The sequence below is a fragment of the Cygnus olor genome, chromosome 10 (assembly GCF_009769625.2).
Source record: "Cygnus olor isolate bCygOlo1 chromosome 10, bCygOlo1.pri.v2, whole genome shotgun sequence".
NCBI classification, from domain to species: domain Eukaryota; kingdom Metazoa; phylum Chordata; class Aves; order Anseriformes; family Anatidae; genus Cygnus; species Cygnus olor.
Genome location: NC_049178.1, coordinates 16,950,369 through 16,977,082, shown reverse-complemented (window position 1 = coordinate 16,977,082; position 26,714 = coordinate 16,950,369). Strand labels below are relative to the sequence as shown.

Sequence of the window (26,714 nt, the reverse complement as noted above, 5' to 3'; positions counted from 1 at the left end):
AACTGAAATGAAAGCAGAGATCAGATTACACTGGTGACACAGAAATGGACAGACCCTGTCAGTGTCATGCCTGGTGGGGACTTGGGGGGAAGCTTGAGGAGACGTGCTGTAACTATTTACCATGAGTGAGGTGTTTTAGAGAACAGGAAGATAAAATAATACTCTAATGCAGTAGAATTGCAAAGAACTAGATTTAGTTGCATAGATCTTCTCAGACTCAGAGGTATGCATGGAAAAATCAAATAGATGTAGGTGTTTTTAGTTTCTTTCTGCCACTATTTTCCTCCAATAACTTCTGACAGATGTATGCTTGATGACTGTCTGCAGTCAGGGTTCTGAGGCGTAAAGGGAACATAGTCCCCGTACAGCCCCTGAGCATCATGTAATCCCACCCTATGCATGCAGAAGGGAGCTTTGGCAATCCTGTAGGTGTTGAAGTGGTAATTTAAAACAACTCCAGTGCAGCCGACTCTGAATCCTTTGAGCAGCTTGTCCCACTCATTTCCCACACTTAGATAGAAAGTTTCCCCCCATGCACACACTAAACTATCTTTGCAACTGATAACAATTTTTTATGGTATTTGCAATAGCTACAGAGAAACACTTCTTTAAATCACACTCTTCTATAAAGCAGACCTCTTTGAGGAGACAGTTGTTATGTCTCTAATAAACACTTTCTTCAGCAAACGAACACAGCTACTTCAAATTTTCTTCACCGATCATGCTTTCTGAATCTTTTAATTGCCATGCAGTTTCCTTGGGGTTGCCTCTTGTTCTTAATTTGAATGGTGAGTTACAGCTGATGATCATCTGCTTCTTGCATGTGAGCCGTGGCCTGGCTGCACAGCAAGGCAGAAAGCAGGCAGGTCTGGGACCCAGTGCCTTATCCAGAGGCACAAACGGACACGGGGTCCCTTTCTCAATTCCATCCCTTGTCCAAGTGAACTCCGCGAAAACACCAGCCAGCCCACCTGGGTCCATGGTGAGTGATTTGCTCTGTAGCTACGGATCTGTTATCTCTTACTTCTATGGGAGAAATGAATCAAATTCCTACATCAATCCAGGGTATGCGAAACAGTGTCTTTACTGCTTGAGATAATCTGTGCAACCACTTTACTGCTTTGCTACCTGGTAGGCAAAGTTTATAGTAGGGGAAAATGCATATTTGCTTTGTCTGAAATGTTCTGCTGAGAGATTTATTTCAAAGACCTGTTTCTCAGTGTGCTGCCTGCTTTACAAGAGTACTGCTCTGCTCCTCGGAGGTCAGCTGGGAGTGGAGCAGGGCACTGCCTCCTCTTTGAACAGGGTTGAGGCAATTCCTGTGCTGTCTTGAACGCAGCAACTGCAATTCTTCCCATCTCTTAAGTAGGCCATACACCAGGGGGTGGGAAAGATTTTGAGCTGTTTCACAGGCTGCAGTGAGGGCCTGAAAGAACCTGGATAATCACAATGAAAAATTCTCTCTGATAAATGTAGTTGAAAGGGTTGAAACTCTGGGCTGTAATGAGGTGATATCCTGTGTTTGCTGTCCAAGTTGGGAAGTCTGTGCAACCTTAAAAATGAAACCTTGATAAAAATACTTACTACTTCACGTGTTTACTTTGGCAGCAGCGTTCTTTGTAGGCTGGTGATGAATAATAAATAATGCTATATGGAGAAAAGAGTATATTCTGTCTTTGCTTTACAGCTATAATAGCTGTACTTTAGTTTCTGAGTAGTCCTGTTGGTCTCGGCAGAATTTTTCCTGAAGGAAAGATGTTGGCTCAGTTTGAGATGAGAGAGCAGGTTCTAAAATGGTTTTCCTATAAATTCAATTTCTAAATGAGATTCTATCTCATTTATATGATCTTCTCATACACAGAGAGCATACTTTTCGACTGCATGTGAGTAGTTATTCATGCCAGTATAACTTGTCTGCTAGTTATACTTGCCATGTAAATACAATTGAAAACTGTGTTCTGGGGATCACAGGTGCTCAAGTTAATGTACTTGAAAAAGTTACTGCTCCCCTGCCTGGAAGAGACCTGAACTAGGCCCTGTAGTTTGCACTGCATCAGATTCTAAGTAGACACCTGACTAGTTTTGCCTCAGCAGAGGTGGCAGCGGCTGTGATTTCAAGCTCCTTCTCACACTCTGTGAACTTGAGAGCTTCTAGAAGTCCTCTAGTTCTCACCCTCAATCCCTTGCTTGAATTTGTTTTCTGATTCTGCGTGCTACTGTTACTGCTTCTGTGTGGCCTGAGCTCTACCAGATTAAATTTGAAGACTACAAACTCCGACTTAAAAATGTGTCTAAGAATGCTTTCCAGCAGAGGATCCACACAACTCAACTTCTTACTCTATAGAATTAACTGGGGAAGAGTACACCTTTCGAGATGGAGAACTAGGGAGTCCTTGGCACGTTTTTACAATCCTCCCATGTTGTTCTCTTAACATGTCCACAACGTATGGGAGGTTTATCTCACCTCTAAAGGAGATAGTGAAGACACGTACCCTGGAGAGAGCTCCAAATGCTGATGAAGACAGACACATCTCACCTAGACATATGGCACACAGGATGTCTGTGTGGCTGGCCCCACTGCTGGTGGGGTCAATAGCTCATGCTATGTGGATATAACAGCAGTTCAGTACTCTCTTCTTATGAAACCATGAGTTTTATTTCCTTTAGATCTCACAGTACTGTTTTATTTTCCTCCCTGCCTCCCTCAGTTACTGTTAAGTCAGGATTTGAAACATTCCTGTGGAAAGTGCTGACTTGTGGTGACAGACTGAGGGGCCACCAGCAGAGGCTGATGTCATAAATGGAATGTGATGTCATAAAAATGCACTTCAGAAATTGCAAGTGAAGCCTGTTAGGAGCCTGATGATGTCTGAGAGGTGCTGGGAACTGCCACTGTCTCCCAGGGAATTTTACATGCCTGGCTTTCTTAAAAGTGAGTAAGCATACCTGCAGTTTGGTGCCCCCTCGACTAGCTAATGTTCTTATTGTCTGAAGAGCCTTTTTACTTCAGTTTGCTTTATGCTAAGGAGCTTGATGTGATCAGAGCTCCCTCAGTGATACCCGCAGGGAAGAAAATGCAGCAGAAAAGTTGATGTTGTCTCTGGGAGTGAAGGATACAGCAACTGGTCCCAATAAAAGTTTTGCTTTCCTGCACTGTGACAGTGATCTCATGTTACTATGTGCATAGCTTTGTGTCCATTGTCAGTGTCCATTGTCAGTTTGCCTGGTGTAGCTGTTAATGTGAGTAAGGATGGGCAGAACTGAGACCTTTAAGAACCAGACTTGTCCCCGTGTGGTGCACCAGCTGGAAAGAGGAGCTGGATGGTACATTACGTATAATCTGGAAAGTTTGTTACCTCTGTTCGTGGTATTAATGAGGACCATCTATGGTTACTTTACCTTCTTATGTTCACTTCAGAAAACTTGACGCTGAGAAATCAGCAGCAATGCAGAGAAGAGCTACGTGATGGTTTTAATAGTGCAAAACTTCCAAGGAGAGGCTTCTTCCATCTGACTTATGTGAAGTTTGCTCAGTGAGGGCTTGACCTCAGGCTGCAAGTGCCGTGTATGGACAGCAGTACCTGATAGCAGAGGAGAAGGAAAAAAAGGCCTAACGAAATCAGGTGCCTGGAAGCAGAAGCTGTACAAATTCAGATTAGGAATAAGGTGCAGTGTTTAGAGTGAGGTTAATTAACTGTTGGAATAACTGGGCTGTGGTGAATTTACTGCCACTTGAAATCTTCAGATCAAGCCGAACTCACTGGTGGCTGTGACCTGAAGAATTATTTCCCTGTGGAAAAATTTCTGGGGGCTCGTAGAGGACCTAGGGGAGAGAGGAGCAGCCTGTGGGGCAGCCCTCGGCCCCCTGTCTCCTCACGCAGTGGACAGCAGCGTGGCTCCAGAGGGGAGGGTGACCGGAGGAATGCGGTGACAGCAGCGTGCTAGTATGATTAATGACAAAATTTAATTTGCATGGACAGCTCATTCTTGCACAAAGGAGTGCTTGCAGATGAGAGGCTTTGCAGCAGCCTTGGAGGAATCCCTCGGAGGGCTCAGCGGGGGACAACGAGCTGGCTGCCACGGAGCACTGGGTGCAGGATGTCCGGGTGGGCTTTAATGAGATTTCTGAGTCGTGACAGAACTGGACGTGCCCCACAGCTCCCCGCTGGATTCTGTGGCAGGCCGGGGCCGGCTGAGCCGCCGAGGGGCCGCCAGAGGGCAGCAGCACCACACGGCAGAGCCGCTGCCCGCCCGCGTCGCCCCTCAGGGCCCCTCAGCGCAGGGCGGCGCCGCCATGTCCCCGCCGCCATCCGGCGGCCGTGAGCCGCCATGGGTGCCGACTTCCCCTGAGGGGAGCCGCCTGCCCCCGGGCCCGGGGGAGCAAAGTGTTTCTGTGGGGTAGATGGGTGGTCAGTGCCCACCCCGTCTGTAGTCGCTTAGCCCCACAACCGACCCTCTGTGTGAGGGAGCTGATGGTGACAGGTGGAAATTGACAAGGAGGCGTTTGCTGTTTTTTTTTTTTTCTCTCAATTTCATCTTTATTTCCCCTCCGACTCAAGCAACAGTGCTTTTAAATTAAACAAACGGATTATTTTTTCTCTTCTAAGAAACTGAAGGACACCAGAGTTTAACAGGGATGGCAGGGGGTTCAAGCTGTGTGGCTGGTGCCTTGCCCCGTGAAATGTGTGGTGCATACATCTGCTTCCTTCTTAGCTGTGATTTTACAGAAAAAGTCTTTTAAGGGATGTGCTATCTTTGGTTTAAACGAGGAATTACTGAGAATGGAGAAATTAAGGCCTTTTAAATATTTAATGGGCGGAGATCCTCTAAATTATTTAATAGCTTATTGTAAGAGATGGCTTAAAATGCTTTGGTAATTTATCCTTTATAGAAAGTAGCTGTAAGAAGTATTTTACAACGTGTAAATATTGGTAGGAAATAGTACCTACTTTAAAATGCTATCTTATTCCATCTGCCAAAGGAATTATATAGCGCCCATGCGATTTCCAAATAACTTGAGGCTTTTATTGTAGCTGCTCCTGAAATGCTTCTCTGGTGTAGGACAATGCTATTTATACCCCTTTTACTGGAGTGTGGGGCCACAGAGGCAGGCTGCAGTCCCTTAGTCCCAGAACATACATGGCCATTGCAATTTCCTTTGGATACCAGATCCCAGAAACTTAGTTTGGGTGTGCAGATGACCTAAATGCTGACCCAGGAGAGCTGAAGCAGGGACTGGAGTGACTGACGTGCAAAGCAGGAGCTGTTCATGGCCAGCCCATGTGTAAATGCTGCGAGCATGGGGCCCTTCTTGCACCCTTCCTCCTTCCCTTCATTTTTAGAGCTTGGGTAGAGATGGTGGTGGTGGGGGTTCCACTGTCTCCTGGCTAGAGCTCGCGGTATAAAAACAACCCCTTTCTTTCTGAGGTCGCTTTCCGTGGGTAACTTCTGTTCAAATCCTTCCTGAGTAAATTTACCCTGCTCCACTGAGGTCAAGGACTTCATCCACAAAACACGGGTTGTTTTCAGATGTGTTGGCGCCTCTTGGGAGGCGATGCTGATCTTTATTGTTTTAAAGCTGCTTGCAGGGTTTGGCTGCAGGTGGCCAGCGGGAGGATGGGTTGCTGCCCTCGCAGGCCCCGCTGCCCCAGCAGAGCTCTTGGTGCAGCAGGTCAGGAGTGATTCGCTTGTTTGTGCACTCTGCAAATAAGCAGCTCTTCTTTCTAAAGCAGCGCTATGCCCTGAAACGATGCGGGGGCCGGCATTAAAACCACTGGTCACAAAACACGCACAAAAGATGGTTTCGTTGTGAGAAGCCTGGAATTCCTTTCACTGTTATTAACCAGGCGAGACTCTCTGTTCTGTTCTGTTCTCCATGTTTTATTGAAATGAAACAGCTGTATCTCAGACTCAGAATTGCACCGTAACAGTTTGCCTTACAGTTCCCTTAAACAACCCCATTCTCTTAAGAAACATTGCTGCCTGCAAGGCATCAGAAAGCCCCAAGATATGCTGGTGGCAGTATTATCTGGCTTTTATGCTGTATCCATTTAATCAGAATGAGTTAGAATAATCAATGCTTCTTTGTCTTTAACCAGTGTTTAACATGCGTTTCCAGAATAGGTTACACTAAAGTTAGTGTTTACCTGTAGGTGCATCTAAAGTTTTTTTTGTCCTTCTCTCTAATAAAAGCTATGGAACAAAGAAACCCCCAAACCCAATTTAGTTTATTGAAATACTGATTTCTACAAGAGCACTGTAAGAATATATTTGTCTGTCTGCCCTATTATGAAAGGGATAAAAATGTGCTGCACAACCACTTCAGTCATTTGGTACTATACTGAAAAGCTTGTTTGCTTTTTTTTTCCTCTATAAATCTTTTCAGGCACAGTGATTTTTTGTTAATATTACGTGTAAAAGAGCTAATAGTAAGAGGCTTAATATTGGATGGTAGTGCTTTGTCTTAAGACATCTCTTTATTCACATTTTGTTTTGGTTATAAGTGCTGTGTTACAATTTTGGCTCATTCTGAAACTCTATATTGGAAAATGAAGACAGTAAAATGTGATTAATTATAGATTGTTGGCCTGGTACTTCTTTAATTCCATCAATTACTCTGGTTTCTCATGGTGTCCTGAACAGAAAGGAACTGTATGTGTGAAGCCAGGGGCTTTCCTGTCCTAAGCTCCTGAAAGGTGTCTTCTAACCTGCCTTTATGACCACAGAGATGCTTTGCCCTCCAATGTGATAGTGTAACTTTCTTAAAAGCAAATTTCTAATTGATCAAAGGAAGAGTGAAACGAAAAGAGTGGCAGGAGAAGATGAGAAAAGGTTATTGTGATCCCTCCATCAGTGAAGACCACATTATTATTACTCTCACAAATTGCACTGTGTCATGTTTTCAATAGCAGAAGGTCAAGTTGAGCCCAGGGATAGAAGTGAGAGAACAAATATAAACAATAAAAGCAAAGAGACTCGAATGCCTATGAAATGGAGTGTTTGAGCTCATTATTCTGTGGAACGTGCGTCAGTACTGCTGCAAAACTGTCTCCACGTAGCGACTTGGAAATGTAGCTTCTGGGTACAGGTGGGCTTGGCATGAGATGTGATGCTGGGAGCCAAAAGCATCAGAGGGAGCCATAATACATTGATGACACAGACACAATCCTACAGATGCAGCCCTACAGACCCTCTGCTCCCGAGGTAGCTGGATTCCTTGGCCAGATCTTTATGAAGACAGTGAAGGATTTCACCCTGTCTTTAATAACCTCTCATTCAATTTGTCGGAGGTTTCAAGTAATCATGTGGAAATCTGTTTGCACTGTGGTGGTGTCTTTTCTAGATCTAACAGTTTCCACAGCATTTGTGTGGAGGCACGTGGCTGTAAGGACACAGTAAGCAGTGTGCGTTGTGTTTGTAATTTCCAGTGGAGTAAACTCTGCTTTTAGTTAATATAGTGATATTTCAGAGCTGTCTTATCACTGTTTCTCTGGGTTCCTGGAAACAAGTGAAAAGAGCAGTGTGACTGCTGCCTTTTGCCTTGGATTGTACTGTAGATGGCAGTGTGAAACAATGATTTTGATAACGAAGATCTATTTCACAGCATCATTCTAGACATTAATTGCATTGTAATATGGCTTTCTTTGTAGGTCCCCAAAGTGAAGGAAAAAATTCTGAAATGCAGAAAGGCTTATTTGCAGCCACAAATGGGAATCTGGAATAACTATGAAAAACACACTGAAATAATTGTGTTTGACTGGAACAAAATTCTTGCAAAGTCCCCAAGGTAAGAACACTTTTTATCTTTCAAATGGCACTGAAGATTTGCTGTTCTGGTTAGCAACAATATCCACTTTAATCCAACAGAGAATGAAGGCTTGACATTTCTGAGAGTGGCAGCCCACTGAAGCTGAAGGGCCCAGCACCCCTTGTTGCATCTGTCTGCCAAACTTCATTTTCTCTCTGTCTTTTTAAAGATCCCCCTGTATTTCTTTATACTAGTAGGCTGAAGACTTGTGTGCTGTCTACCTGCAATACAGACTGAAGTCTGCAAGTGTTATATCATTTTAATGACACTGGTTGGTTTTAGCAGCCTTTCACTTTGGATGTATCTGTGTTTTCTAGTGATGTATTTATTCCTGGGTTTGAATATAGTTACAAAGGGCTAGGGTTACCTTGTTAACCTGATTAAACATGGTTTCCTATTCCCTATCTGACATTAGGGTCATGGCTTCAAAGGAGTCAGATTTTCATAATCTGGAAAACTTTTGAGATGATGTCAGCATACATTTCCAGTGAGACCAGGCTTGCTCCTGTACTGGGAATGATGGGAGCACCTGGGTTCACTTACGTGCTGAAATAGGAGTTGTTGAGCTGCCAGTGCATGATTTGGGGCCAAATACCTGTCCCTTTCATCAACTCACACCAAAAATGGTATGCTGAGAATTTCTGATCTCTGGTATTTAATTCCAAGGATTAAATCCTGCTTTCATGCCTCAGGACACCTGAAGGAAGGTCACTGTCTTTGTTATGTTACTACACAGTGACACCAGAGCTGGGCTGTCCACTGATACCTGGATCAGATTCCTGTATTTGTGTTTAGTGCAACTGAGGGATAGTATTGCAAAATGAGCAAATCATGACTTCCTATTTAGTGGTAACTGGTGCATGAGGTGTAAGGTGTCACTATTCTCGTGAAGGAAGAAAGAAAATTAAGGTTAAATTCAGCTGTCTCCTCAAGAAAATGATGTTACCTTGGGAAGATTTGGGTGACTAACTTCTGAAATTCAAAGCCTATTGGGCTGTTGACTTAGACTAAGATAAACAGCAATAACAACATTTGTGCTGGTTTCACAGTGACTCAGTCCCGTTAACTGCACTGGCTTACGTGCACCACTTTATGTGGTTAACTGCACCACTTTATGTGGTTCACTGGGTGCAAGAGATGAATTAGGCCCCTGTTTATTAGCTGAAGAGTAGGTGCTCTGAATTAGCCTGGGAGCGCTCTGTAAAAGGGTACTTCATGCTTGTAGAAGACTCCCGTACACTGTTTTTTAAAGAATCTCAGTTTGTTTCTTCCTATACCTGTTCTTTTGTGTTTAGGGTGGCAATATATTGGGCTCAAAACAGAGCATCTACTTAAAAGGAAAAGTCTATTTTCCCCAAATTAGTCCTTAAAATGTAGCTTCTTTAAATTATTTTTTTCTTAAAACTATAGGCATGGTGTGTTATTTTTTTTCACAACATTTGCAGAACTTTAAAAAAAACTTTGTGGGTTAGAGTGAAGTCTACAAGGACAGCTGAAGATACTGGGTTTTTTCATTCAGGTTTTGTTTCACAAGTGCAAAATAATGTTTGTTGCTAAAATATATTTACAATGGGTTTTTGACCTCTAACTTTTGCTATTAACAAGTGATTTGTTTGGACTTTATCAATGTTACCACTAATACATGCTGAGAACAGTATTGTTTGGTGATGTGCAAAAGGGAAAAAGCAAGCACTTTTAGATGAGAAAATGTGAGGCCTGTTTTGGTTTCACTTGCAGATGGTGGTCAAATTTAAAACAGGACTGAAGTGGTTCACCTGCCTTTGACAGTGGAGTTAAGGCATGATATATATATATTTTTTTTAATTTTCAAATTTTTTTAATCTGTCAGGCTGTTCAGCACTTGAATGATCTGACTAGCTGAACAGTTTCAGGTATCATAAAGATATACCGATAAATTATTTAGGAAGTATACGGAAGAATCAGAGCTGGAATCTGAAGGGAAAAGTTCTCAAAGGACTGTTTGGTGCAAATAAGCATGCTTGTGATAGGCTTGTCCAAATCCCAGCGTGCCGATTAACTACAGACTAACATCACCGCTTTCATAGCGGTATTTAGTTCAATTTATGCAAATCTATAATTTGCCTTTAATTAATTTGATGTATGCCTGCTTACAGCATTTGCTGAAAGTATGGAACGTTACATCTAAGGGTTCAAGTGCATAATGCCCATTTATGTATTGCACGAGTAATAAATCATCATAACTGAGTTGAAGAAAATGATCAGATTACCTTCGATGTGATGAATAGCATAGCATAAGCTATTGAGGGATTTAATTGTAAGTATTTGCAGCAAAATTACTGAGGATTTGTGGTCTTAGTTCGTACACATAAATGAGGCTAACAATATCTGCCTTCTTTAGGACAACGGTTTTCTGAAATGCAGTTTCTAACGCTCTGGTACGGTAGTGAGTCTTTGCATATTTGATTGAGCTGGTGGCTTCATGACTGTTTAACCCTTAGCAAACTTACTGGTCTCCAGGAAAGCTAGCAGATGCTGGTATCTTTAGCAAATGTGTCCTGAGAAGTATGAAGTAAAAAGGACACTTTTCTGTGATGTTTCTATGATTTTGAGGCAGGTGCAGTTTAAAAATAGTAGCGCACCTTATAAATATGTATCTTTAAATTGAGTGTGGATGGGTCTTAATCTTAAAAAACTCCTCAAGATTTGTAAAAATATACTGCACTCGTATGGTGTTATTATAAATGCGTGTGGGTAATATGATGTGTGATAGCCATTGCATTGCTTCTAACCATAAAACATGCTTCAAAAAGAATTGATCCCAACCGAACTGTGAATGTGATTTTGTTGGTGTTGCCTTGTAATAAGATGTATTAGTTATTCTTCAGCATCTCTGCAGCTTTTCCTTCCCAGCATTGTTTTTATGTTATTCCCTACTCATATTGTTCTTTCACTCATCTGCTTCCTTTTCTGCCTCCAGGATGAGATTCTGTGCCAAATCAATGCTTCTATCTGACTGGCTTTTTCTGGTCTATGTGTTAATGGTCTGCTGTAAATTGTTGTCCGCCTCTAGCCACCATCCCCGGGGACATACAGGTAGGAGCTTTTTGAACTCATTGCATGCTACTGAGACCAATTAATACTGCTTGCAGAGTGTTAGGGCCCTCTCTTTAGCAATGGATAATTGATGTGGCTGTTGACAGCATGCTATAATCGGTGCAATGGGTTAAAAATACAGCAACAACCAAATGAGTTACTGTAGAATTTCATGGGGTTTTCTGCTAGTTTTATGTAGTGAAATCACTCCACAAAATCTGTCCAGTGAGCTTAATGACTGCTAGGAGTTTTGGATTTTTTGTGCCCTCTTGCTTTATCCCTTTTTTGTACTGCTCTGAAATGTATCTTTATCTTCCCCTACTTAATCCAGTAGTTATCAGGAGACTTTACAATGGTATCATTGACTTTGGTGAGCAATAGATCAAAGCCCTAAGACTACATGAGCCACTTCTTTCACTAAGTAACACAAATACTGAACTGCGGTTTAGTTCAGCTTGTGGTATGCTACTTTTTTCCTGCATAGTGAGGCAAACGGAAGGATAATTGCATTTAAGAGAATGCACTATTCCAGTAAGATAATCTACCAGCCACGATATAGTATCTTGTATATGACAGAATGACAGAAGTAGCTCAGAACAAGCTGGGTTGTTTTCATAAATTGATACTGGACTGGAACTTGCTAGCAATGAGTCTGTGCTAGGACCATGCAGAGACCCCAGCTTGAATACAGAAAGAAATATAGATGTATTAGTGCTAATAACCTGTATCACCTTTGACCCCAGAAGCAAGAGAGGTAAAGCTAACAAAATACCACCTGTGGGCTCTGCTTTTAGGAGAGGTTAAAAACCTGGCAGCACCCTAGCGGTGAGAAGACTGGACTCTCAGTACTGTAGTTAGTGTCGTGCTGGTTTGGGGATTTCTGCAAGTGCTCCTATTTGTGCTGTAGTCTCATTCTTAGATGAGGTGTGTGGCCATTAATCCATATATAGTGTTCTTAGCTCTGAGCCAGATTCTCATGGGTCCGTGTCTAATGTTAGCATCCACTTCAGCTTAGTGCTAGGAAGTGGGGATGCATTTGTTAGAGGGCTCATCCTCCAGATGAGACAACCTATTGATCTCTTTCCTGGCTGCTTCTGGTGGGTGTCTAGGTAGGAGCTGAAGGATCCTCATGAGCTTGCCAAAATCTTTTCAGTCCTGGCACGCACAACTGAATGTGACCTGCATACGGCTGCTGTGTCTATATCTACATGCTCACAGCACATCAGCAATGTGCGTAAGAGTTGCATAGCACACCTCTGTGCTCTGGGTTCCCTGGTGCTGTGGAGCTTTCTTACCATGCTCTGACATGTCGTCTGTCATGGCCCATTCAGACTGAGCCTGTTGCTTCATTCAAGATTTATTGAAATTTAGCCTTTTGGGTTTTCTCTTGGGTTTTCTCTGATGCATGGATGAGTAGGGTTTATCAGCAGTTCAAGCGTGCTGGTTTTGTTTGAACACCTTAGGTTTTGAGCTGTTTAAAGTGGATTCCAGCTCACTGCTTTCTGTTGGGTGTCTGTCACCTTTCAGTGGCAGAGGATTTGGCCAAAAACTACAATTCAGCAGTAAGTGTGCTAGAGTTACTGACAAAATGCCAAAATAATTGGGCACTATTTCTTTCAGTCCCTGCTAGATGAGTTTTCCATGCAGTGAAGTGTGTTTGCCATAAGATGCAGTCACAGGTCAAGGAGAATAACTGAGAAGTTTCAGCAAAAGCCTATAAAGTAATTGAATACAGGGTGAGGGAATGATCCACGTTACCTTTTTGCAGGTAGCTGTTATGGAAACTGGCTAAATTGCTTCACTGAGGAAGGGGGTCTACACACAATGACAAGTTAATTAGGCCCTCTTGACCTTTCCTATAAACAACTGTTGCTTAGCAGTGCATTTCAGAGCTGATTAAACAATTGAAGTTACTCTTCAGACCTCAGCAGAACCTGGAGAATAGACTTCTGCGGCGTTTGTCATTCAGGGAAGAGTCTTGTAAGAAGGAATGTTATTTTTGTCTTTTTAAGATGCACTTTGCATGTGTACCAAAGGGAAATACCTGTAATAAGGCAGCAGTGATCTTCTTTTGAGGGCTTATATGATGAATACTCATTATGTGTCAAGTAAATTATGGCAATCTTTTAACATAACATTTCAGAATGCTTGACTGCATACTTTTAACTGAGACTAAGAATTCTTTTCCCTGTATCAAAGAGGTATTGTAAAACACAATCAAGCTGCTCGACTGTTAAGCACATTTGCTTACATTGCTTTTTCTGGTAGGCTAAAAAAAGGTTCTGCTCTTCATTAAATAGCGAGGTCAGATTGTGGAGCTTTTCTTCAAATAGATTCCATTGAAGCTGGAACCTTCATGTACCTTTTTAGACTCATGGTGTCATATTCTTCCCCGGACATGAGTTTCTCTCATGCGTACACTGAAGTCACCCCATCCCACTTTATGATTCCATGTGCCAGTTGCAAATCACCCCCATTTTTGATTATCCAGCTCCCCGTATCTGGTGCATGGCATCATTGAGCATTTGGAGGGCCCTACTGAAGGGGCCTGCATTTTCCACCTCATTTTTGAGGTGGGAATTTTTGAGGAATTTCTAATGTATGATCAGATCTGTGATGTGATCTGATAAGTGAACAAAGCAATGTCTTGCTCCTTCCTGATTTGCATCAGGAAAGCAAATATTTTTTCTGTTAGTGTAGCCCTTTTAATGGAAAGCAAATAATTAGCCTCATCTGGTTAAAATAAATTAACATGTTCTCGGAGGGCAAATGAAATTAAAAACATAAATTCTGGTCAATAGACAGCTTTCACATTTTTCAAAGTAAAATGTCTTGGAGCATGTTAGATGGTAGAGAGATGAATTCAGGCTTTATGTTTGGCAAAGACTGTCCTATATCCCTTAGGTAAAGCAGCCATAACCTAGCAGGTTTATATTGAGGTGGGAAATACCTGCTGTTTATGAGACATGAGGTGCCTACCTTATGATACGTTAGGAGCAGCTGTTTTTTGAGAATGTGTTGTATGACCCTGAAAATCAGTGTTTCAATCTGTGTTTGACATCACTAGTTTCTTTTGAAAACATGCTTACTCGTTACATCTAAGAAAGTTTATTAACCAAAGGCAGACGATAGAATTGAAGCTGAAAAGTGGGGATTGACTTTTTTTCTTTTCAAAATACTGTGATTTTTAAGGAGCCTAATCCAGGAAAAGACACTTATCGACTTTGGTCCTGTTAGATGGCACCTGAAAGAATGGCATTCGACAGCTGTCTCTGTAATATTCAGATGGGGACAGGGGTTAGATCTTTAAGGACCCAGAAGCCATCCTGTTGCTGAAAAGTGAGAGACAATGGTATTGAGCAATCCCTTTGACAAAAAAGGTCTCACCACTGTAATAAAGCATAGGACAGGCCTAACCCCTTCTTTTGTTCTGCAGTATATTCACTGTTATCAAATAACTCTTAGCGGGGAAAGAGACCGTTCAATCTAGCAAGACAGTCCTGCCATTGCTTTGAAGAAGTTTGGAATCTTGAGTCCAGCTTGGAGGTCTCAGCATATTTTTCATTTAAACGGTATAATTGCTTTGACTAGCAGAGTTAACTAGGCAAGAGGGAGAGGAGAAATGTTCCTTCTCTTAACTGTGAGATCACTGAGGATGCTAGTTATCAGATTATTTCAGCAGGCTCCCTGTACAACTTCGTAGAGAAGACAATTCAGAATATTTGTCTGAATTCGTTGCTCTGAAGTACCCTTTTGAAGAGTTTGTCTTTTGCACTGATAACAGCAGAGAGAAGCATAAGCACCAACCTTACTAGAGCTATTTAAAATTGGGCAGTATTTCAGGCTCCCAGAGTTCCTAACTGATACCAATGTAACTATCAATTCCATGCTGTGCTGAATGAAGCAATGTACATTTAGTACCAGGAAAGATTTGTTTCCATCTCGCTGTTGTAAGTCAGGATCCACAAATGATGAAGCATTGAATAGAAACTTCCTCAGGTCGCTTCACCTGGGGGCTGGACTTGTAGATCATTAATTGGTGCAGCCAGCTGAGCAATTTCTGTCATGAATTACCAGTGCAGCTTGGTTTTTCTTAAGGCTGCTGCATTTTATTTTTATGTGGTAGTGCTCACCTGAAATACTTCCAGCCGCCTTCTGCTTGCTGAACGGTCTAGATTTTGGAGAGTCTATTATTAATATGTCTGGAATTCATATATTTAAAATACACCTGTAGGGCCAAATTTGTCTCTGAATTTGTCTTACTTGGTTCACATTCTCTCTTTTTTTTTTTGTGTGTGTGTGATTTCAAGTGAGGACTTCTGCCCTAATGGTCTCCTTGCTTCTCCCAGCTGCAGGATGGTGCAGAGCATAGGGATAAATCACTGAATGCACTGGGACACAGCTTGGTTGTCTTGCCAACTGGAGGAATGAGTAGTAACTTTTCTTAGAGTTTATTCCTTGCTGCTCTGCAGATGGGTAATTTACAGGGTTATCAGAGGTTTAATGGGAGAAGTCTTATTAAAAATGCCAATGACAAGTCAAATGTGCATGACCGTGGAGATTGGGAAGTGGGTTCATAAGGGAATTACCAGCATCCCAAGCTGTTGAAAACTCTACCTCTTTGCTTAGTGAAATGCAGCAGAAAATCTAATTTGCTGCCTGGTATCTTGGATGTGATCTCCAGCAACCGGGATGCTGTCTTGGCTGGTTTTCAGAGGACCAGCGATTTCCATCATGTGTGAAAGATGGGCTTCTTTTGTAGACTGTGCTGTGCAGGGCATGCACCGGGACCTGAGCTAATTTTCTGGGTTTCTATGAGCATTCTCCCTTGTGCTCTTCTAACTGCTGCTTGAAAAGGGTGAGACAGATGCATGGAAAATCTCAGCTCACATAGGAGCAATCTGGGTGAATAATGCAGCAGTGCCCCTTGATGCAAAAGACAAAGGCTCTCCTTGCTTGCTGCTGCTCCTGTTCTGCCCTTGCTAGTGCTTAGGGCAGGCAGAGCCTGTTTAGAGTGTGTCCGCCTCTGATTTCCCACCCGTCTTTGACTGCTCTCTGAAGAGGTGCCGGTCTAGCCTACCAGTGGGAAAATCCAGGTCACTGGTTTGTCACAGAAGCAGACCTCCTGTCACTGGGCATGGTAATACCTGTCACAGGTATTGCATGAACATGGGTCTGGTGCAAAGGTCTGCTGCTGCTGGACTGCAAACCAGGCCAGCTGAAGGCAGTACAGAGGGTTGTGTTAAGTCAGGTGTTTAACAAGTCCTTTCTGTGTCCCAGACAGCAGAGAAATCAGTACCTTGGAGGAGTGGAAGAATCCCTCCCAAAACTAGAAGCCACTCTAACACACTGGGAGAGTACATGCTGCGTTGCCCTCTGTCAGGCAGCAGGAGTCAATAGCAGCCAAGGTTAGGTAAAAACTTGTTCAGTTCCCTGCTTTACCAGGAGCACACCCTGTGCTGATACCAGGTGAAAAAGAAATGAACGGCACAGTTCTTCTGAAGGACAAACGAAGGATTCAGCGATGCTGTTGGACTAGACCTGGGGGCTGAGTGGCAGGTGTGCGTAAATGATACTGGGATCATCCCTGCACAAAACAGCAATTCATGTATTGAGGCATGTATCAGACATTGTTTTGGTCTGCAGGGCCCTCTGAGTCTTTTTTTTTTTTTTTTTTCTGAATGTGAAATGTTACTGTCAGCTGGAATTCAGACCTGTTAATACCTCTTGATAGTGCTTTAGGTTTCAGGTTGTTCCACATCAGTTGCAGCTGCTCACATCTTTAAGTACTTTGTGGGCAGAATCCTGCCCCTAGTAGAGTCAGAGGAGAAATGTCTCCCTTATGCTGGTGTGGGGACTTCATCTGCTTAAGTGAAGGCTGTGTGTCTGAAAAATGCAGCGTTGTGTTAGAAACATTGCTGCTTTCAAGGAAGAAGGGGAAAAACAGGCTTCTGGTTCTCCCCTGATTTTTGGGCTGGGGCACCATTCATTATAGCGGTGCTGTTGGGGTGCTGAGGGCTCGGCTCCCCGCTCCACCAGAGGGCTCTGCAAGGCTGCAAAAGGGGCTTCAGCGCACAGCTGCAGATGGGCACTGCTCTTGCTGATTTAAGTCTCCTGATTTAAGTCATAACTGTGCATTTTACTAATTAGAATTATGAGTCCTTTGTATTTCAATGGGTCAGATGTGGTTAATGCACAATAAGCTTTAGTCCTTTGTTCTGTTTAACTCCTTTTATGTCTTAATGTTTTATTCAGTGTGTTATTTATGCGTTTTATTATCCAGCTTCTAAATATAGGCTAGCTACAATATACAGCCATGGCTGTAATCTCTTGAAGTAATAAGGTAGGAAAAGCAATTCAGTTGAGCAATAGGATCCCTTTAAGACAGAATGGAGCAGAGTTTGCTGCATGAAGTTTGCTGGGATATTTATTTTTTGAGAAGAAAAAAGAGGAAAGGAACAATATTTTTTTTTAAGGGTGCGGGGGACTTTAAATAACAGTGGGAACTTGTTATATGTATGAGAGATTTTTTTTGACAAAGACTGTGGATACATAAATGCTACCAGTAACAAGAAATTCAGTGTTAATTTAGTCTTTTATAGGGTAAAACATAGCTTCTGTTACAGTTTTGCATGAATGTGCACTTTAGCTGAGAGGAATATGATTGTATATGAAAAGATTTATATATTCCAGGGAGTTAGGGGAAAGAATTACAGATGAACTGAAGAATGCGTAGGTTTTGTTTAGCATATTTCATCAGGTTCAAAAGAGGTGTGTATGCATGTGGGGGAGTCATACAACAAAAAGAAAGGAGATTTTTGAAAGGTGCAGTCTCATTTAGCGCAAAAATGGTCAAGTCTATTGTATCAACGTGTGTAGCAGGGGGCTGAAACCAAGCTCTTTCCAGCAATATCAAGGTGACCCTATTCTAAAGCCATTGGAGAAAGCTTGTGAAAATGCTGTCTTTACTTTATTCATCTTGCATTGGCAACGTCATTTTTTATTACAGCTGGTATGTGCAATAAATGGTGATCTTTATGTTCCATTGACCAAAGTTCCAACCGAGAAAGCTTTCTTTGTTCTGTCTTTTTTTTCTTTTAATCTACTTCCTCCTGATTTAGAACTTGTATTACAAAACAGTACCCATATTGCAAATGGGTATGCTTGCCCTAATGTGGGGAGAAAGATGTGGCTGGATAAGTGGAAATGCACAAATAGGATGGAAAGCGTCTTGCCCTCAGTATTTACTTGAGTGAAGTGATGCAATGAAAAGTGGAACATGTTCTACTGGGGAGCTGTGCTCTGGGTTTACATGGAGGTCAGCATGCTGAGTCCTTGGGAGGATGGATGCTTGAGTGATGAAGGCAGTAAATTGAAATGTAAAGGATTTGCTTTGAAATGATTGAAAGACTTGCCTAAGATGAAGTCCTGAACCCACTGAAGGGGGAGTTTGTGATTCTTCTGTGGTTTAGTTTCCAGCCTGCTCCAGATATGTGATATGGTTTTTGGTCCCAACAGAAAAGTTAGGCTTTATAGTTATGGTTTTATTAACGCTTAAGCCAGTCATTCTTACAGAATTTATCATTTAGTGTTTTGCAAATCACTGCCATTTTGAGGGATGGAAATTGCTTTAGGGTCTGTTCTGCTATTGATCAACATGTCTGTGCTTACTGCATGGGTTGCATTGCCACAGTCTTACAATCACATTAATTGTAATAGCAGCTCAGAGCCTGCCCCAAACTTAAATTCCAATTTTAATGTAACTGTAAGGCTTTGTGCTACTGGAAAGCTTCATCCCAAAAGAAGGACTGCACAGGCTTGAAAAAAAATTCAAGCACTTAAGAGCAGGAAATCAGTTGTCGTGCTTGGCTCTACCATGTTTGGCCCCACCTGTGCCTACTCCACAAAGACACGTGAAGACCTCAGCTCTGTTCTCACGCCAGGCAGTTTCTCTTGCCAGAGAGCTGCCTTGGTGTTGATTTGGGAGTTTATGGTGTGAATGTGGCTGGTGTCAAGGACATGGTTGGGCAAGCATCTTGTCTTGGAAAACAAAAATGTTTAACTAACAGCAGAAGAACCTGCAGATGGATTTTTTTAAACTAACATTTAAGGATATTGTTGGAGGAGCACCTTGAAATTGCTGCCAGTATCCCTTTGCTGCAGCTGTCTGTTTTTCAGTCTTTGGCAGCTTTCTTTCATTCTTTCAGGAGAGTGACAACTGGTAGAGAACAATAGATTCTAAATCAGGAGATTAAAGATGTCTTGTAGGGTTCAGCACGATAATCTCTCCTCATCAGACTGGAGATGCTACCCATCAGCACAGGAGTGGAGGCTACACCTGACATCCATTATCTTCCAGGGTGGCAATCTTTAATGATACTTTGCCAATAACAAAAGTTATGAGCAGAAAAATCTAGGATCAACATTTCTATTACTTAGTGTTTGACCTGCCTTTATTTTTTCCCCTTTATTTCCACTGTTGTTTCTCTGATGGACATCATCCACATGTCTTGTGGCCCAGTGACGGTCACTATTATTTTGACTTACCTGGTCATCATCTCTTAAAAACGATAAGTGTGAGGCAGGTTTTCTCTGGGTTTTTATTTACTGCTTGCATATTTCTGATAAATTGTACCATTAGTTTCACGCCCTGAGTTTCCTTAAAGTAGCATCCTAAGATGCAGTGAGTATTTTAGAATAAATGGCTTTCTTTTACTGTGCTTTTTTTTTTTATTGCACGGCAACAAATTGCTGCAAACTAGCGTGGTGTTATACTTCTGGGGTGGAACATCAGGACTGGAATGTAACAGATCGTGATTGTGTTAACAGGTGTTTACAGGGTTAACAGGTGTTTGCAAATCAGCCTGTGGCTGATTTTGTTTCATGTTGGCTGTTGATGCCTGATTAGCAAAAGTGAATGTAATTTAAATGTATCAAGGTAGCCTTTCCCATGCATTCTATTTTCAGGTTGGGTGAAAAAGCGTAGAGAATCTCTTCTGTTTTGTATGTCACTTCTTCTATTGCTCCTTTTTTGCTTGGGAGATGTCCCTCTACATTAGCAAGTAATGGAAGTGGATAGAGAGCACGCTGACCTTCCTCCTTCACGCTGCCTCTGGATCATCACTGGACAGGACATGAAGATGAGGGAGTACAAGGCCTCTAAGGTGGCATTAGCCTGCTTGGGTCCAGCACAAGAGTTGTTCAGCAACTAACAGTGCAGAAGGGAACAGAACAGCATGCGAGTCCCTCGTTCCTATCTATGACCTTTGCGAGGTACCAGGTTGGATCCAGTGCTCTTCCTGATCCAATGCACAGCACAATGAAAGACAATATCTCTTGAAAAAGAATAGGAAAATATGTGTTTTCCCTAGACAGACATCTTTATGGCTCTTTTACACTATCTTATGTGTCAAACAACTTGAAAGTATCAAGGCTTTCTGGCACGTTCCCTCTTCCTGCCCCAGTGATGTCATTTGCATTGTCTGGTGGTATAATAAAAAGTCTATCGAAGCACTGGAAATTAAGGAACCATATTCTTTCATGAATAAACAATAATTGTGCAGGCACATTTTATTATTATTATTATTTAATGAGGGAAAATAAATAACTGGTCACCCAGAGGAATGGTGGCTGTCTCCTTATGACTTACTATTTTGAGATGTCCTTTTCTAAGAGAGTCAAACAGGAAGATCTTAGGCTGTATATTGTCTCTGATGTTTGTTCGTACTCCTAGGTATTCCTAGATTGTCCTTAGAAAATTCAATTTACTGTAAGTACGAAAATCAAGTCAGAGCATAATTTGAACAAAGTGCAAATTATGTCATTTGGCATAAATCACACCAGCAGTATGAGTGTCTGGCCCAGGTTGTGTATATGCTAATGATTTCTGTCTCTTCAGTCCTTTCAGCAGATGCTGGTTTTCCTCCAACAGAAAACAAAAGTCCAAAACCTAAATCATGTGAAATTTCTCATCTAAAAGAGTTGGAACGTGGAAAGAGGCCCCCTCTGTTGTCTACGTGCACCCTGTTGGAGTTCGTACTGTGGGGTCACTTAAGAATTAAAATTGTACTGATACTTTTATTTTCAGTGCTTCTAAATACATCTTGCTTAAAAAAGAAAAAAAGGAAATTTGATTGCACTAGAAGTTGCCTTTTAGGACTGACACTTGCTTGACTGCATGTCCAAATAGGCTGTCTGTTTTGGGGACTGCCACTTGTAACATAGAGTTTAATTTCCTTGTATCGAGTTACTTTTTTCAGATTTTGGGCTATCTCTAAGGTTTCAGAAGTGGGGAAGGAACAACATAAATGGATTTCATGGGTTTTGCTGGTAGATCTATGCTCTAGGTGTGTGTGTTTTGTTTTTTTATTTATTTTTATTTGTCAGAACAACAAAGGAAAAAGCGCTAGGCTGGCATTTCATTTGGAAATACTGACAGGTGCACTATTCTTCCCCCTGCCTTTTTTTTTTTTAACTGGATATCCAAAAAACCCCACAACTTTGTGTTGACATCCTTTAGAAATGAAGTGAAATCGCTGCTGTCAGCAAAATGCAATTTACTGCAAGGGATGCAACAGTCTCCAAACAAGGAACCAAGATAATTAGTCTACAACTGACAAATAATTCTGCTATGCTAATGTCAAGAAACATCCAGACTGTGTCACATGGTAATTTCTGCCAAGCTAGACAGAAAAGAGAGTTTACTGTGAAAACATGTCCTCTTCTGGGGGAACAAATCTAATCCAACAGTGACTACAGAAAGCATTTTTCTGACCCTTCCCTAGTATCAAGGGATTTGGATTAACTGAATTCTGGATCAGAATCAAGGCCTGAGTCGGGTTTTCTGCAAAATCATTTCAATTTTTCTTCTGACTGTAGCAAGAACTGCGTCAAAACAGCATTATGAAAAACTATGGCTGCAACATGATCAGTTTACCAGAGGGATAAGGACGATCCAGTATTCTCTCTGTGTTGAGTCTCAACAAAAGAGAAGGGTCTTTGCCTCAAGTGCTTCAGTCTAAACAAACAGCGATTTGCTGGAGTAACTCAGCTCTGGCAGCCAGACTCGCTGAAATCAAAGCGATACAAGGTGTTTGTCAGGAGAACACCAGGCGCTTTACAAGTGAAGTGTGATTACTCCCATTTAACAGATATGGGGCTGGAACACATGTGCACGGTGAATATTTCCAGGTCCTAGGAACAAATTGGGCTCAGTTGCAGAGCGGTGGCAGAGGTTATATTTAGATTGCCTTGCCTGGGACTTGGCGGCTGTGCCAGTATTTGTGCAAATGAGAGTACAGTACTTAAATGCCATCATTCACTGTAGCTGGACAGCACTGTGCAAAAACCTTTCAAAGCTGACAAGCGACTGGTAAGCTCCTTCCCAAACTTATTTCCAATACTTCTTAGTCCCGAGTCCATTAGCTAAGTTGGTCTAAAGGCCATGCAAAGAAATGGCATTTTTGAAATATTATTAACATTTTGCATTGAATGCTAAATATTCTATTCTTGCAGTCAATTAAGTTTTGCTCACTATATTTTATTATGGACTATGACACAGGCTTTCAGACTGAGGTCCATTAAATAATAAATAGTATTAGCAAGGTCATTTCTCAACCAAGGAAAAGTTGTATGTTTTGAAATGAATTCAGTTGAGAGACGGGCAATGGGAAGATGATGTTTTGTGGCAGCCTCAGCAGATGGCTGTAATGAGATATTGCTAATTTTACTGCTCTTATATTAGCATGTCCACTGAGGACTGGTTTGCCACTTGCACGTGGCCATGGGGGAGAGAAGTGGAGACCTGTCTCAGGTGAGGTGATAATACAGTCGATAATACATGCCATCAGGGTGACACTCATCTTGTACAGAAGTCAGCGTGAGACACAGGTAACACAAAGGTAGCTAGTGTTGAGAGGCAGCATGTCCCGACCTCTGGCAGTGAAATGTTAAGACCACTCCCTTTAATCATGTCACAATGGCTCCTTGCTGAATCACAATGCTGGCTGACTCGAGGAGGAGGAGTGAGGAGGAAGCATCGTGGTGCCCTGCTCAGGTCTCCTGTGAGGGGTGCAGTGGCTGTGACACTCTAGTGACATGTCTGTCCCTGTTCACTGGGACTGTACCATCTATACTGGACATACCACCCAGGGTGAGAAGCATGAAAGAAAGATGCCGGTCACTGGAGTTGTCTGGGTGATGTGGTGTGTTTAGAGCCTGTGTACTAATAGATAAGCTATACCAGCACAGAAGTGTATGTTGCAGATCTTAATTCCGTTTTGCGTTAATGGATTTCTTAAATACCCGTCTTTCCATTTTCTCTGCACTTTTTTTCTGTAATTGATTTTCAATCAGAAAGTAGTATTTTTTTTAAAGTCACTGATGTAGCGTACTGTAAATAAAGCATTAAGCAAAGAATTGATGAATATAAAAAGAGAGTATGAAATACACAAGGATAAACACAGTGCTTCAATAAGAGCATCCCTGTTTAAAGAACAACATCCAATTGCAAAGTGATCTCTGGGGCAATGAGAGCTACTTGTTATTTTTTGCATAAATCTGATAACTTAAGCTATCCGCTCTGTGAAAGGAAGATAATGTCAGGCTGATTGATAGAACGAACAGGACATGACAGTCTTCAAGGAGGAAGAACGGCAGAAATCATTTTCTGTGGAGACAGGATCTCATGATGTTGTTGAGCATTTGATAAGCCAACTGAAATTCAGAAATCACATTTAAATTACAGAATGATGAAATGAGAGGAAGATAAATAGGTCTGTGCTAATGATTACATACTCTCTTGACTAGAATCAAAGATTAAATAATATATTGACATCTTCAGTTAATTCTGCTGTCCTGTATCCAAACAAGCATTAGAGTTTAAAATGGTTAAGCAGTAACCTGGTAAATATGTGCAAAGGCTGGGATTATTCTTCATGTTATATGTTTACATGCTACGCAGTATTTTTTTTCTGTGCAATGTTTATATGGGTATGTGAATTAGCAGGGCTTTAATATTACATTTAATTTTTTTTTTTTAAAAAAAGTAGTAAATGGGCTTTTTGTGTTTTGGTATAGCAGCAAATCAAGGACATCTGTTTACTGATGAAACATAACTGTCTTAAATGAATGCTTCTGAAATTAAGCACTTAGAGGCTCCTGGAGCTGGTGTCTTGCTCAGGCAAAGCTGAACTGAACATATGGCAGAAAATAAGGGCAGATATACGTGCAGATTTTCTGTAGAAAGCTGACTTTGGTGCCTGGTGCAATGTATAGTAAGAAATCACAGGGCAGCTCTGAGTTTTGCTTGTGACTCCAAGAAAATATTATTTATAGCAGCAAGAACTTGCTGGAAAGTGGAGGGGTTTTGTTTGTGTGCTTGCTTTCCAGGAAGGTTAACTTTTTTGTATATGGAGGACAACCTTTCTACTTTCTACAGTCTTTTCTACTGCTATATAAATCCCAAGGTTTATGTGGGTAAGTCCTCAGTGCTTAAAACAGATGAAATCTAAATTTTGATTCTTCCATTCTGCTGATGGTGTAGTTGAATGCCAGTACTGGTAGATGTTTATTGTGACACAGTTTACCAGTTGTCTCCTGTACACCAAAAAGAAAGCTTCATCTCATTCTTGTTAACTGCCACATCACTACTGCTGTCTGTCTGAATTTGATGCTGTGGATTCAGTGATAATTTAGCTTGTAGTAATTCTACAGAAATATTATCAAGATCTAAAAAATAGATATAAAAGAACAAGAGTCTCAGCAGCATCTCACAAAGCAGAGTGCTGATTGTGCAGCTGGACTGTTGAGGAAAGACTTGTCTTTTACCTCTCTCCTAGTCCCAAGTCAGCCCACCCACCTCTCCTTGCTTCCCTCCCATTCTGCTTGATTTGCTGGAGGAGTTCTTGCCTATTGATGTCTTACCGTAGAGTCCTGTTAAATCAGAAGTTTATCTTCTTCATAAATTGCTCTTTAGACTGCACCGTAACAACTTGAGTTGAGTTTAAATTGCTGTTATTGCCTCTGCTTCATCATCCACAAGTAATGATGTTGATAATGAAAATGTTATGCTATCATTTACCAATTCGGAGGCCCTCCCTCTGTTACCTATGAGGGGATGCTAAGAGGATAACAGAGTATCAGAGTTCTTCTTTTTGCTCTGACCATCTCTACTCTGAGCTCCCAAGTATTTAAACAAGGCTGATGTGGGCTTTTAAGGCCAAGTTTAGCAAGCTATTTAGATCCCTGTTGCAGCGGATTAGCAGTCAGTAGTTGTCAGGAGTCTATTTTGAATGCGTGTATGCAGGGTAGTTGCCAAACTTCCATTTTAATTGCAATGAAATTTGAAGACTTCAAAGTTGTGAAGATACAAGTTGAGATGCTGCATATTACGAAGCTCTGTTTAAGATCCAGCATTTTATAGAATATCCTGAGTTGGAAGGGACCCACGAGGATCATTGAGTCCAACTCCTGGGTCCATACAGGACCACCCCCAAATCAACAGCGAACACCCCAGAATTACAGCTAAACAGCTGTGGGGTCAAAGCAGATCATGTCATTGGAGTGACTTCACAGGCAGCACCAGGAATGAGCCAGAGCAGCCTCTCTTGTCCTTGTGCAGAAGGGGCAGACAGTTGCAATGTTTTTTCGTTCAGTACCTGTTTTAGTTTCCACTTACTTTTGTCTTGGAAGATGTTGACAGCGAGGTGTACATAAGTATCAACCTGACCATGACCCGGACAGCTCTCGTTAGCCATTGATCTTTACTCAAGTGCTTTCTACTCAACCTCCCCACTGGATGGCAGCAGCAGAACACATCCATGTACACTTTCGACTAAGTAGTGAGACTGTCCAAGTAAGAACATATTCTCTTCTCCCAGCTTTCATGTGACTTTCTTCTTACTTGTTCTGTTATTTGCCTTTCTGTATCCAGCAGAAGCACAGCTCAGTTTTCAGTTTCCTTGTCTCACAGTGTCTAAGGATGCAGATTCCTGTACTCACTTCTAGTGGGGCTGAGTTGGCCAGTGAGTTGGTGATGTGCTGGGGTGGGTCGGGCTGCAGCAGTGCCCACCCCAGCCCACTGCCCATCAGGCAGAACTTTACCTGGAAAGGGAACTGATGCTGAGCAGGAATATTTCCCTTCCAATTTTTATTAGGCTATATCAGCAGCAATTAAAACAGGCAGGTATTTACTGCCAGATAGCTTGGACAAATAATTTAATTTCCCGCTGCTTAAAAAATGATCTTCATCTTAGCAAGCTTTGTAATTAGATTTGACCTTGAGCAATCCCACATTCTTCATGTTACTTGAAGCTGTATCTGAATTTTTGAGGCTACTTAAAATTAAAAATGTTATTTAAATTTTGTAACAACATATTGTGTAGCACTGTACCTTCATATCATAACATGTTTCTTAACTAAATGTCATGATTTTATGCTTGGACCAACAATATGTGTGCCAGCATTTAAATGGGATCTAGCTCACCTCTGAGGCTAACAATCCATTGGGATGAAAGTGTGGGTAGTTCACCTCAGTGTCAGTGCAGTATTTTCTAGCTATTTTTGTGCAGAGCCTGTACAGTAAGAGAAAAGAGATTTGCATAGTTAAGGTTCTCCGTAGGATGAGAAAGGCCCACAAAAATTAATATATTAATGATGGTGAGATTTTTGCTTATCTAGGTGGAGACTGAACTTCAATCAGGAGAGCAAGAGCTTTCTTACTCTTTGACTTCTGGTCTCTTGCAACTAAATATTGAGATTTGATAATTTTTATTTTTTTAATTGTTCATGATTACTTAGTGCTGCGGCTAAAATGACAAGGTACATCTTCAAG

At 41.7% G+C, this 26,714-nt stretch overlaps 1 protein-coding gene across 1 annotated transcript in view; it reads left to right on the top strand.

The window, feature by feature from the left end:
* Positions 1-706: 706 nt before the first annotated feature.
* TAFA4 (TAFA chemokine like family member 4) overlaps positions 707-26,714 on the top strand; it is a 57,409-nt gene continuing 31,401 nt past the window's right edge. The window contains exons 1-3 of the mRNA XM_040568964.1: positions 707-982; positions 7,650-7,786; positions 10,767-10,882. Of these exons, the coding sequence (XP_040424898.1) occupies positions 722-982; positions 7,650-7,786; positions 10,767-10,882 (514 nt within the window). The 5' untranslated portion in view covers positions 707-721. The remainder of the gene's footprint in view (positions 983-7,649; positions 7,787-10,766; positions 10,883-26,714) is intronic.